The sequence below is a fragment of the Paroedura picta genome, chromosome 10 (genome assembly GCF_049243985.1).
Source record: "Paroedura picta isolate Pp20150507F chromosome 10, Ppicta_v3.0, whole genome shotgun sequence".
NCBI classification, from domain to species: domain Eukaryota; kingdom Metazoa; phylum Chordata; class Lepidosauria; order Squamata; family Gekkonidae; genus Paroedura; species Paroedura picta.
The window spans coordinates 26,599,038-26,612,085 of NC_135378.1; the positions used below are offsets into that span (position 1 = coordinate 26,599,038).

Below are 13,048 nucleotides of genomic sequence, written 5' to 3' on the forward strand. Positions count from 1 at the left end.
AATTCCCAAGAAGAGTCATTAAAAGATTATAGAACTGTTGGAAACACAGGTGCATATCTTGCCTTCTCTTGACCCATTCAAAGAATAAAATAGATTTACATTTGTGGACAACTGTAATTGGCCAACGCAGGGCTGGATTCCATTTGCCAGATCCAATCAGTGAAACTGACCAATGGAGCACACTGGCGAGAATCTCCTTTTGTTCCAGTCTGTATATATTTGGGTGTTTTTCAGGGGGTTTTCTCAGTTCATTTTTAGTTCTCATGTACCTCTGAGCTGGGGTCAACAAAGGGCTGAAATGACCTTGCAAAGTCCGTGCTTCCTGAACCCACGGATTTAACACGAGGGATCCCCCGGAATGACCGCTCATCTCCGGACAACAGAGATCAGAACCCCTGGAGAAGGGGTAGTCAAACTGCGGCCCTCCAGATGTCCATGGTCTACAATTCCCAGGAGCCCCTGCCAGCAAATGCTGGAATTGTAGTCCATGGACATCTGGAGGGCCGCAGTTTGACTACCCCTAGATGCTTGGGAGGGTGGGCTTTATGGGATTGCACCCCACTGAGGACCCTGTCCTCAGATGCTTGTGTGTGTGTGTGCCTTTTAACCACTGGGGAATTGTGCAGTCACATATAATCCCCCTTTCCCCCCTGTTCAGGTTTCCCCCGCCCGCCCCTTGCAAATCAAACACCTGCAGGGTCGGAAATCTGTCGCCCTGCCGCTGCTCGAGAACAACCATCCCCCGGCCAGACTGTACCAAAGCGCCTGGCAAAATAGGGGTGATCACACTTCCTTCTGAGAGGGAAACGAGAAGACGAATTTGGGCTTGACAGACAGCAACGCTACCCCCACCTCCCCCTAAAAAAACAACCTTGACAGGAGCTCTGCAAACTCCGCCCTCCGCCTCTCCCCCCCCCCATCCCTAGTGAATGGTAGCGGCCCGATTTGAACCAAACGGTCGGCGTAAACTCGCTCTTCCCCTCTCTCCGCTTCCATCCCCGCGGCGGTGGGTGTGGCATGTGGGCGGGGCGAGGCGACGCCCCCGCCCCTCCCCTCCCGGAGGGGACAGTAAGCCGCGCAGGCGAGATTGGGCGCTGTGCTCGGCGCGAGGGAGCGGCGGCCGCAGGGGGGGCGCCGGGGAGCCCCGTCGCCTGTGTGATGCGCGAGCCGCTCACAGTCCGCTCGGGTGAGGGGCGGCGGCGGCGGCGGCGGCGCGGGGGGCGCGAAGGGCGGGCCTCCTGGGGACCCCGCCGGGCACCGGGAAAGGGGAGCGGGCGGCGCTTACGAAAGGGGCTCCGCGGGAGAGGAGCTGCGCTTGGGCTTCTCGGGGTGGGCAGCTGGGCAGTGGTTCTTATGAAGAGCAAGATGCGAAAGCAGCGAAGAAACGGCTCCCCCTTTCAAAAAATATATATTTAACGCTTCGCAGGTGGAGCCTCCTGCCCTTTCCTGCCTGCGCCCAACCTGTTGAGCTCCCGCCTCACAGGTCACAAGTGGCAGGAGTCATGCTTTGGGGTGGGAAGCCGGCACCGTCTGGGATCGTGCCACTCTTGAAGCCTCGAGTTAGGTTAACTTTTGTGGGTGTGATGCTTCTCTCCTGTGAAAGGCAAGGAAGAATTTTGGAACTGGCAGGTAAAATGCTCCATCCGTGTGTACAGGTGCCTGTTGCTCCCGAGCTGCTTCCAGCCTTGTTCCCTCCTGAGCTAATATGCTTTTAGTTTCTCTGGGTTGGTATCTTATAGAAGCTGGCTTTATGCGGTGTTTAAATAAAATCAATGAAATCTACGTAGTGCCCTCCAGGAGAACACACCTGTTTTGAAAATCCAGGGGAATGTTAAATCTGCATAGTTAGCTGGGAAGGGGAATGTCTGAGACTGGACAGGCCCCAGTTCCTTCCTTGTGAATATTGTGTGTGTGTGTATACAATGTCACGTTGGTTACCTGAGTGTTCTAGGAAAGGCAGTTCCCTTGACGTTCTTACTTTCTCACTTCAGAGGGACCGCTGTGTAGCTCCGGGGATGCGTGAACGCTTTGCATTGCTCAAGGAGCATTCAGCGATCGCCTTAGAGAGCATTGTCAAGAAGTTTCAGGCTGTTGAGAATCTTCCGATGGCTGCTTTATGATGGTTATTTTTCTGTAGGGGTGCAACTTCTGTTTAGACACTTGTATGTCCATTGTCACATATGAGCAGTATAGATGTCATTTGACCACAAGTCCATGTCAGAGAATCTGTCACTGGACAGGACTTTTTACACAGTGAAATAGACGTCCTATGTGATGGTTTATAGTAGAGCACAGATCCATGCACTTTTTACACAAAAGTGTTAAAATGCTGTGTCCTGAAAAAAAATTGAGAAGTTGAGAGGATGTTGTACAATTATTCTTGGATATATGCTGTTCAGAGAACATCGCTGCCTTCATTAATGCATCAAAATGCTTGTGCTCTTGTATGATAATGAGGAGATGGTTTTTGGATTGTTCTACTTGTCATCAATAGCATGTGTGAATGTGTAAGGGGCAGGCATTTTGCAAGAGAAAGTTTATGTTAGAAGTGAGGCAGTTCAGTTTACTTGCTTCCCTCAATAAATGGTGAACTGATATAGGCTCAGAAGCATCTTGTGTAAGATGTTTTTTGCTGGTTCTAAACTGATGACATTTGTTACAAATGTCCCAGTTATGATTGCTGTTTTAACTGTTATGATCCTCATTGTTACAAATACCTTCAAAGTACTCCTTCATTTCCTATTGTTCTGTGTAAACTGCCCTGATACATCATAGTGTTGTTGTTGTCAGCCATTCAGTCATATCCAAATTTTAGCAATCCCATGGTACAGCTGTTGCCACAATCCACAGTCCTGCACCATCTCTCTCAGCCACTCAATGTTCAGACTGGTGTCCATTCTGACCATGTCCAATCACTGCACTCTTTGTTGGTATATAAATCATATAACAAACAAACAACCAAACAGTGCTTGTCACAGTGTCTCAGGCACCTACTCTGTTGGCAGAAAACCTTGACAACCAGAGTTGCCTCTTTCTGTGTTGTATACTGGCTCTTTCTATGTTGTATATTGGCTTTTTTGCATGCTGCTTGTTGAGATGTCTTGGATTATCTTATGTTATATGTTGTGGAATTTCACTGGTTTAACAGTTCATGCACTTGATCCTGTATAAGTATTTGCTGGCACCATCACTCGTAGATCAGGTTTCTGAAAAGGTAGTTCATAAGTCACTGTTATGTTAGCAATTATGTTCCAATTATCTGCTCTTTGTTGTTGTTATGGTACTATGCACTCACATGTTGACATCTTATTCTGCTATAAGATGAGCAGAGCTGGACCACTGCAAACCAGCTTTTGTCTTAGACTTCTTAACTTTAATGAATCTACGCTGTCAGTGTTTCTCATGTTATTTGAACTTGGGTTGCCCTTCTAAATGTACTCTAAGTTCTGCCCCTCCTTAACCTGCTGCCAGCTCTGAGCACTCGGAGATCCTGTGTGCATCTGTCTCCTGAACTTGATGATTTCTGCAAGGGACCAGACCATTATTAAAGTTTCTTTTAGTAGGAGCATACTCCCATTCCCTTCATTGTGTCCTCATGCCCAGTCTAAATTACATTCAGCACAGTACTAGATTGATTAGAAAAGTGTCCACCCAGTTCTCTCAGTAGCCCAGCCACTTCCACCTTTGGGCAAGTCTTACTGTTTGTTTAGCCTTCATTTGAGAAACATTCGGTCAGGCTTTTTCAACTAGGGTTGCCTGAAACCTTGGGGTTTCTTCGTGGCCCTAGAAGGGTTTCCTGAATGGGTGGGAGTTTGTCTGTCTGTCTGTCTGCCTGCCGGTCAAACATTTTTCATATATGGTCATATTGACTGCTCCTCCCCTTCCAAAATGGCCAGTGATGGGCCTGGAGAGGATGGAAAGGGGTGGGTCATTGAGTGGGCATGTACACAGCTATGCTTCCCAACCATATTCTGCACAATTGTACCACTTCTTGGGTTTCTTGAAGCCAGGGGTTTCTTAATGGTAAAAAAGTTGAGAAAGGCTGCATTAGGTCTTCAAGATCCTTCTCCTTGGAATATGTAATCTATATGGATCTTTGTTATAATTCCTTGATACCACTCCCCTTCGGTTCACAGATTATGTATCTGGAATCCTAGTCCTATTGTATGGATTAATGTTTTGCCCAATCCTTGAAAAAAAGAGAGGAGATTTATGGCACTTTAAATTTAAAAAAAAACTATTCTGGCATAAACTTTCTGATGAAGGTTGTTATATGCCCCAAACATTTATGCCAACTAGAATAAAAACTGTTAATCTTTAAGGTGCCACAAGCTTCCTGATTGTGTTTCCTGCAACAGGTGAATGTGGCTGCCCTTCTGAAAACAGCCTTTGTAGTTTGTTACATTCCTTATGTGTTTGGGGGAAAATGAAGGTCTGTAAATAAGTAACTCTGCATTGGAGCCCCTGGAAGATTTCTACTTGTGCAGCAATTGTTGAAAAAGCAGAGCGCTAAAATGACACCTGCATTGTACTAAGTGAAAGCGATTGCATTCATATAATCATAGAGTTGGAAGGGACCTCATGGGTCATCTAGTCCAACCCCCTGCACTATGCAGGACACTCACAACCCTATCACTCATCCACTGTAACCTGCCACCCCTTTGCCATCACAGAATCAGCCTCTCCGTCAGATGGCTATCCAGCCTCTGTTTAAAAATTTCCAAAGATGGAGAACCCACCATCTCCCGAGGCAGCCTGTTCCACTGAGAAACCGCTCTAACTGTCAGGAACTTCGTCTGGATGTTTAGATGGAATTTCTTTTGAATTAATTTCATCCCATTCATTCTAGTCTGTCCCTCTGGGGCAAGAGAGAACAATTCTGCTCCATCCGACATATGGTACCCTTTTAAATACTTGAAGATGGTTATCAGATCCCCTCTCAGTCGTCTCCTCTCTAGGCTAAACAGACCAAGCTCCCCCAACCTTTCTTCATATGTCTTGGTCTCCAAACTCCTCACCATCTTTGTTGCCCTCCTCTGGACATGTTCCAGTTTGTCAACATCCCTCTTCAACTGGGGTGCCCAAAACTGAACACAGTACTCCAAGTGAGGCTGAACCAGAGCAGAGTACAGCAGTAGCATCACCTCCCGTGATCTGGACACAATACTCTGTTTCATACAGCCCCAAATCCCATTTGCCTTCTTAGAAGAAGAAGAAAAAGAAGAGTTGGTTCTTAGGCACTGGGTCACACTGCAGACTCATGTTCAATGTATGGTCTACTAAGACTCCTAGATCACAGCTCTCAGTTCCAGCTGCTCAAGGACAGAGTGTTTGATTATTTGTTCCAAAATTTTGCCAACTACAGATGTCAAGCTGATGGGTCGATAATTACCCGGATCTTCCTTTTTCCCTTTCTTGAAGATGGGGACAACATTTGCCTGCTTCCAATTGTCTGGCACCTCACCCGTTCTCCAAGAAGTGTAAAAAATAATGGACAGAGGTTCAGAGATGACATCTGCAAGTTCTTTTAGTACCCTTGGGTGCAGTTCATCTGGCCCAGAAGACTTTGTTTCATTTAAAGAAACTAGGTGTTTGTGGACTGCTCCAACAGTGATCCTAGGCCACCATTCCCGTTCCCCGTGTTGTGTTACATTTTTGCCACATTGATCCCTATTTCCCTCACAAGGATGACTGAGGAGAAATAGGAGTTAAGCAGTTCAGCCCTCCATCATCTGTTATAATTTCACTTTCTTGTCCTTGCAGTGTTCCTATGGTGTCCCTATTCCTTTTCGTGCTTGAAATATAACTAAAGAAGCCTTTTTTGTTATGTTTAGCATTTCTTGCTAGCCTAAGCTCATATTGAGCTTTAACTTTTCTAACACTCCCCCTACAATTATTGGTTATTTGTTTATACTCATCCTTGGTAATAAGGCCTTCCTTCCATTTCCACTCTTCCACTCTTCCACTCTTTTTTATTCCTCAAATCTTTTGACAACTGCCTATGGAGCCAACTTGGCTTCCTTAGGCTCCTTCCATCTTTTCTTCTCAAGGGAATTGTTTGTGATTGAGCCTTCAGTATTTAACTTTTAAGAAACTCCCAGCCCTCTTGGACTCCCATCTCTTTAAGTCTTTCTGACCACGGGACTCTACACAACATACATAGTCTGTGAAAATCAGCTTTCCTGAAGTCCAGTCTATATGTACGACTACGTAAAGGTTTTCTCTTTCCCACAATTGAAAATTCCAAAAGCACATGGTCACTGCTACCAAGTGTGCCCACTACTTCCGCCTCATCTACCAGTTCTTCCCTATTGATGAGAATCAAGTCTAAAATAGCAGAGCCCCTGGTTCCCCTCTCTACTTTCTGGGAAATGAAGCTGTCGGCAAGACAAGTTAAGAATTTAACGGAGTTTGCATTTTTAGCGGTGTTCCAACAGATATCTGGGTAATTGAAGTCACCCATGACCACCGTTTCCCCCTTTTTTGAAAATTGTGTAATTTGGTCTAGCAGTATTCAAGTGCTCTGACTGGCTTGGTGGTCTATAGCAGACACCCACAATAATACCACTCTTATTTCCTACTCCTTTTATATTTACCCAAATACACTCAACTGAACTTCCATACTCAGGTACCTGTATTTCTTCACAAGTATAAAGATTCTTAACATATATTGCTACACCTCCCCCCTTCTTTTCTTGTCTGTCCCTTCTGAATAGATTGTACCCCTCACTGTCTTCTCCATGTGTGCAAGACACACCGCATGATATCTCTCCAGATACAATTGTTAAAGCAAATTACGTAAAAATCAGAGAAATAATCTTTTGTTTATTCCGTTGCTTCATATACACATAGTTATTTTGTTTAAAATTATACCCATGCTGTGTGTTGCTGTTCATTTGCTTGAACAAGCCTCATAGCACTCAGTACATTTTCCTTGTCACTCCTACAACTGTAGATGCATGCATTTGTGTCACACTGGGCTTTGTTCCAGGATTCGCTGTAATTAGCCAGACATAGTATGATAGGAAGAGGTCCAGAAAAGGGAGCTTATATGTGAGAGAGGGGAGAGAGATGGACACTATCTTTAATAAGGGCAAGCAAATGAAATCAGTGGAGGCTTATATCTGGCAAATTAAGAATCACTTAGTTCTGTGTTCTCTCTCATTTTTTAAGAGTAGGGAGAGATGGTGTGTGCCTATATCTTGACACTGGCTAGATATGAATGATCTTTTATGTTACAGTATATATATCTGACATAAAACAGAAATATTTTAAAATCCTTCCCAGATGCATTTCTTTTTGCTGGCTCTCACTATTGTGTTTAACCTTTTGGACAAAATGTGCTTTTGCCACAGGCAAGAGAAGGAAGCTAATAAATAGTTTTTCAAACAGACCTTTAATAATTAATTAATATAGACACCCTAACCCTTATTTCTGCAGGTACCTTTGGATTCTGACTTGCTGTTCTATAGCCCAATACTGCAAGGCAATGCCGCTCCTGAGAAATAGCTTGCTGCCTTCAAATGATAGCATTGTGAGTGATGTCTCAAGCCTCCATGAAATGACTTTGTCTAATGGAATCACAACCACCGATAAAAGTTCGACAAGTCTGATTGAGAAGACTGGCTATCAGGACTCTGTCTACCTAAACGCAGCCAACATTTTCCAGAGTATTCATAAGGAAAAGCCTCAAGATAAGTTACTGGTAAAATACGGGAATGGACCCTTCCCACTGGCGGTGGATTTCAAAGACGAGCGATGCCAGCGTTTGTCCTATGAACTGGCATTCAATGCTCTAAAATGTAAGTTTTTTAAAGTATCTGTTTTCTGTCTTTCCCCTCTAAGGAATTAAAATACACTGTGTAAGAACTCTGAGAATTTAAACCTTTGTAGTGTAGCTAATCAAGGTAATATAATGGGAGTGTGGTTTTATCTGTTTGGGGAAAAATAATTACACTGTAGTGATTTGTTTTGAATCTGTTTTGCCTTATCTCGACTCCTTAAAAGTTTGGATTCCTGTAATTAAGGATATATGCGAGCACTTTACTATCGTCTGTTGGCAGTCACTATAAGAAGGTACTTGGATGCTTTCTGCCTTCGTTGCCAGAGTCGTAATAAAAGGCCAAGCTGTGTTCCCCAGCTGGGAAGGGCAGCCTGTTACCTAGAAGCAGCTGCTCCCCATACTTGTAAACATGCTTAGGATTGCAGTTAGAGTCTCATTGAACTCAGTGAAGAAACCTACTTCCAAGTAGGTGTGTTTGAGATTGTGTTTCCACAGATAATTGTATGGTCACAAGCACACCCGTCATTACCCAATGACAATAGCTCTGTAGTTCTTTCTGTGTTTGCTTGCCATAATGGTGTAGGGCAAGTTATGAGGCACTGGGATACCAATATGGTGAATTAAATATACAGAGTAGACTTCTATGGAGTCTTCAAATTTCCATTGTTCTTTATTCCTTGGGACTTGTTGAATATCAAATTATAAAGAACAATGGAAGTTTGAAGACTCCATAGAAGTCTACTCTGTATATTTAATTTGCTATATTGGTATCACATAAGAGCCTCTTGTGGGGCAGAGACATGCAGTCTGAAAGCTCTGCCCATGAGGCTGGGAGTTCAATCCCAGCAGCCGGCTCAAGGTTGACTCAGCCTTCCATCCTTCCGAGGTCAGTAAAATGAGTACCCAGCTTGCTGGGGGGTAAACGGTAATGACTGGGGAAGGCACTGGCAAACCACCCCGTATTGAGTCTGCCATGAAAACGCTAGAGGGCATCATCCCAAGGGTCAGACATGACTTGGTGCTTGCACAGGGGATACCTTTACCTTTACCATTATTGGTATCAGAGTGCCTCATAACTTGCCCTGTGTTTAGTCCTTCACTGGGTCCTACCCCTTCCATTTTATTTTTTATAATGGTGTAGGGCAGTAGTCCCCAACCTTTTTATCACCGGGGACCGGTCAACGCTTGTCACTTTTACTGAGGCCCGGGGAGGGGTAGTCACCAAAGGTGAGCTCGCAGCAGAGTGGCAGGGCAGCCCCTGAGGCAGCAGCCGGGGAGGAGGATGAGGAGGATCTGCGGCTCGGTACCAACTGATCTACGGACTGGTACCGGTCCCCGAACCGGGGATTGGGGACCAGTGGTGTAAGAGCCATCTGCTTGATAGTTATGCATTGTAGTAGTGGGAAGTAAGGAAAACCGTCTTAAAACATATGCATATTAAGCCTGTGGGCATATATCTTTGTGCCATCATTATTATGGGCCTGCCATAGTGTTCACATTGAAAGCTCCTTCAAAAAGGAGCCCGAAAGATTACATTTTCTGGCAAAAGGTTGTTCTCTAATCAACAGTCAATGGCCAAAAGATGCATGACTTCTAAAAGTTTTTTGTCTTCCAGAAGGTCAAGCATTGGTGAAAAGTACAGAATGTTCAGGCACTGTGGGAAGTCTAATAGGCAATGAAGGGGGGGGGGAGGGTTACCTTGGCAACTTGCTGACCTGAGATAAGTATGTCTGGATCAGTATGCAAAAGTGAAAAGAAGCTGTCAGAGTCCATGGAAGCCTTCTAAAATATGGTAACAGACGCTTGTCTCATTCGGGCAAGGAGGAAAACCCATTCCTGGTCTTCAACGATAAGCAACATTCATGGAATATAAAATGCTGTTTAGAGGGAAATTGATGCACATTGCTAGAGGAGACCCTTCCATGAATACAAAAAAAAAAAAAAAAAAACAGAAAAAAAACATGTGCATGGTTGTGCTTTACAAATCTTGATAATACAGTGATCCACAAAAGCCTCTGAGATTCAAGATGACAGTAATGTCCTTGGAAACTATTGCATCCTTAAGAGTAAGGCAAAGTACTCTGGGTGAAAATTGGAAACAGTCTGCCCAGTATTGCTATCCTGCCCTTTCTCATGTATGCATTCCTCCCCTGATGTATGTTTCTTTCTGAACTAGATGGTATGTTTCAGGGTGGTGATAGTACAAAATGAAACTGTTACTTAAGTGCAGTCTGGCCTTTGGTGTTCTTTGAAGCTCAAGTTCCAATTAATAACCTGTATACAGAATACAGAATTTTCTATATATGTCTGCTTTTGTGTGGAAGGCAGTTACTGCCCACGGTGGTGGTATCACACTGCCTTCAGATTTTTAAAAATTAATGATGCAGTACTGAAGTGCATCTTCCATCTATCACATGCTCAGGAATCCATAAGAGAAGTGGGGAAAGTGTCTTTAAAGTACGTGCTGCTCATGTGGAATTGTTAGATCCCATATGGAAGAGAACTCTTGTGCATTTTAACTGTGCCATGAAAGAGAGTACTTGCATAATTTTACAGAAGGCACAGCTGCTGTCAGTGCAACTCTATATCAGAAGAAGCCACACGGCTGCCACACGGCTCCAGTCATACATTGGGTTACTTGTCTCATGTTGAATCCAGCTGTGCCAAAGTTCTAATGTGACACCTGCTGTATTTGGTTTGGGGGTGGATTTTTTAACAGACATTAAAAGACTGCATACTCGATTTCTCGTGTTTTGTGTGTGTGTGTGTGTGTGTGTGTATACACACACGCACACACACACACACACACACACATTAGATTTATTGCCCCCCCCCTCAACATAGGCTCAGGGCGGCTCACAGCATCTATAATAAGATACATACAAAGGAAGTAGAAAATATTTAAAACAGTAGTTCTAATTTTTTGAGCCTAAAACCCTTCTTGAGTGCCCTGGTAAATCTGGCACTGATCTTATGTCCAGATTTCAGGATGGATAGGGAGGTGAAGGGGGAGGGGGTTCTGATATAGTGCTTGTATTGGCATCAACCATATGCCTGGTGGAAGAGTGCTGTCTTACAGGCCCTTTGGAACTTTGCCAGCTCCGTTTGGGCCTGGATCTCAGCTGACAACTCTTTCCACCAGGCTGGAGCTAGGGCCAAAAAGGCGGAAGAACGCTTAACAGTGAGTAAGTCCTTCAATAACATACTTCCTCTTGTGGACCAACACAAGAAAACTTTAAAATGTGATAGATCAAGATGGGTAGACAATTTAGTCTGTCTGCAGCAGTGGAAAAGAGCAAGAGTTCAGTAGCCCCTTAAGACTAACAAGATTTGTGGCTCGATATGAGTTTATGTGAATCACTGCTTCATGAGCAGTGACTCACAAACCCTCATACTCTGCCACAAATCTTGTTAGTCTTTAAGGTGCTACTGGATTCTTGCTCTTTCCTACTGTTAAAATTGTGATGTCTTCATGCTTCCACTAATCCAAGAGATTTTACACAACAGCATGGTATGGAGGGGGCTGTTCCTTAAATATTAGTAATAGCTGCATCAGGGTGAGATCCTGCTATGGCTCTCGAACTTGACACGTGAAAGAAAGACATACTACCTGAGATACCTTTTCTCATCATCATTACTGGCTGTTAAAAGGTTCTATTGGGCTGCAAATATTTCCCATTCCCAGTATACCAGCACTAAAACATATGAATCCGTGTTCACCATCACAGGTGTTTGTAGAAGAAAAGCACACAAACTGCCTTCACACGCAGCTGAATTCAGACATGACAAACATGAGCTCAGTGTGCAAATTATCTGACACAGCTTAATATGCAACTTAATTGATTTTAATAGTGTGTCTGTGTGTGTGCACCTTGCTCATATTTCCTTGTTATTTGTATGCTAAATGGTATATATACTGGTGAGATGGCTGAGGTATGTTTAGCATTAAAATTGAGATTTACCCTTGAGGGGGGGTGTTTAATTAGTAACTTTTTATTTCCAGAATTTGCTATGAATTTGTACATGCTTATTAATCTGCCCATGCTTTATACCATAACCATTTCTTTCTTGTAGATCAAGATGTTCTTGAAAATATATTGATTGACAGTGGTGTTTATCCAATACAGGCAGTGGTGAGTGATATGTTATAGGATAAGTTACATACATGTTGTATAGTGTTAATTTGCATGGTCTTAGGACAGATAATGTCTTGTATCTGGTCGTGCAGTTAAGAAAACTGAAGTGCCCTTAAGAGGGAGTAGCAAATGTTACTGATTCTTCCTTCCCCTTTAGTGATAGCGATCACATCACTAACCTCCGTTTGGTGTCGTGGTTGGGAGTGCGAACTTCTAATCCGGCATGCTGGGTTTGATTCCGCACTCCCCCACATGCAGCCAGCTGGGTGACCTTGGGCTCGCCACGGCACTGATAAAACTGTTCTGATGAAGCGGTGATATCAGCGCTCTCTCAGTCTCACCCACCTCACAGGGTGCCTGTTGTGGGGAGAGGAAAGGGAAGGCGAATGTAAGCTGCTTTGAGCCTCCTTCGGGTAGGGAAAAGCGGCATATAAGAACCAACTCTTCTTCTTCTTCTTCTCTTGCTGCAGTTGCAAGCTAGCACTTTTCAACTGTCAGTGAACACCATTTGCTCAAAGTTACTTTCATCTTGGACAGTTAATGGAAACTGTAACAGAAAAGTTAGATCAGGATTTCTCAATCAGGGTTTCATGAAACCCTGGGGTTTCTTGATGGCCCTGGAATGGTTTCCTGAATGGATGGGAGTTAATCAATTTTTGATCTATTTTTTATTTGATAAACATTTCTTGGGTGATATGACCATATATGGTCATGTCGACCTGCACACCCTCTCCCAAAATGGCCAAGGATGGGCATGGAGGTGGTGGGAAGAGGAAGGGTCCCAGGTAGGTGTGTCCACAGCTATGCTTCCCAATCGTATTCTGCATGATTGTGCCATTTCTGGAGTTTCTCAAAGCCTGAAAAATATTTCAGGGGGTTCTCAGTGGTAAAAAGGTTTAGAAAGGTTGAGTTAGATTAATTGCTTTTTAGGAGAGGTTAAAGTTACGAGATAATCAACAGAAGTGCAAATAAGCCAGTCAGCAAGTGCATATGAATGCAGTTGAGAGATAAGGCCAATCACTTACCTAGAAAATAATTATGACAGAACAGATTTAGAAAAAGATAAGCTGTATCTATAAATATACACTACTGTGACAAGCTAATCAGATTTCTCTGGATGGAAGTCTCA

General features: G+C 43.9%; 1 protein-coding gene across 4 annotated transcripts in view; it reads left to right on the forward strand.

Annotated features, from left to right (window-relative positions):
* Nucleotides 1–963: 963 nt before the first annotated feature.
* NSUN7 (NOP2/Sun RNA methyltransferase family member 7) overlaps nt 964–13,048 on the forward strand; it is a 32,090-nt gene continuing 20,005 nt past the window's right edge. For 2 of the 4 annotated variants that reach the window (XM_077301769.1, XM_077301772.1), the window contains exons 1-3: nt 972–1,186; nt 7,441–7,802; nt 11,858–11,916. In XM_077301769.1, the coding sequence (XP_077157884.1) occupies nt 7,490–7,802; nt 11,858–11,916 (372 nt within the window). In that variant the 5' untranslated portion in view covers nt 972–1,186; nt 7,441–7,489. Of the gene's footprint in view, nt 1,187–1,239; nt 1,630–7,440; nt 7,803–11,857; nt 11,917–13,048 lie in introns of those variants that run through there. The other 2 variants (XM_077301773.1, XM_077301771.1) reach the window with 2 other exon arrangements.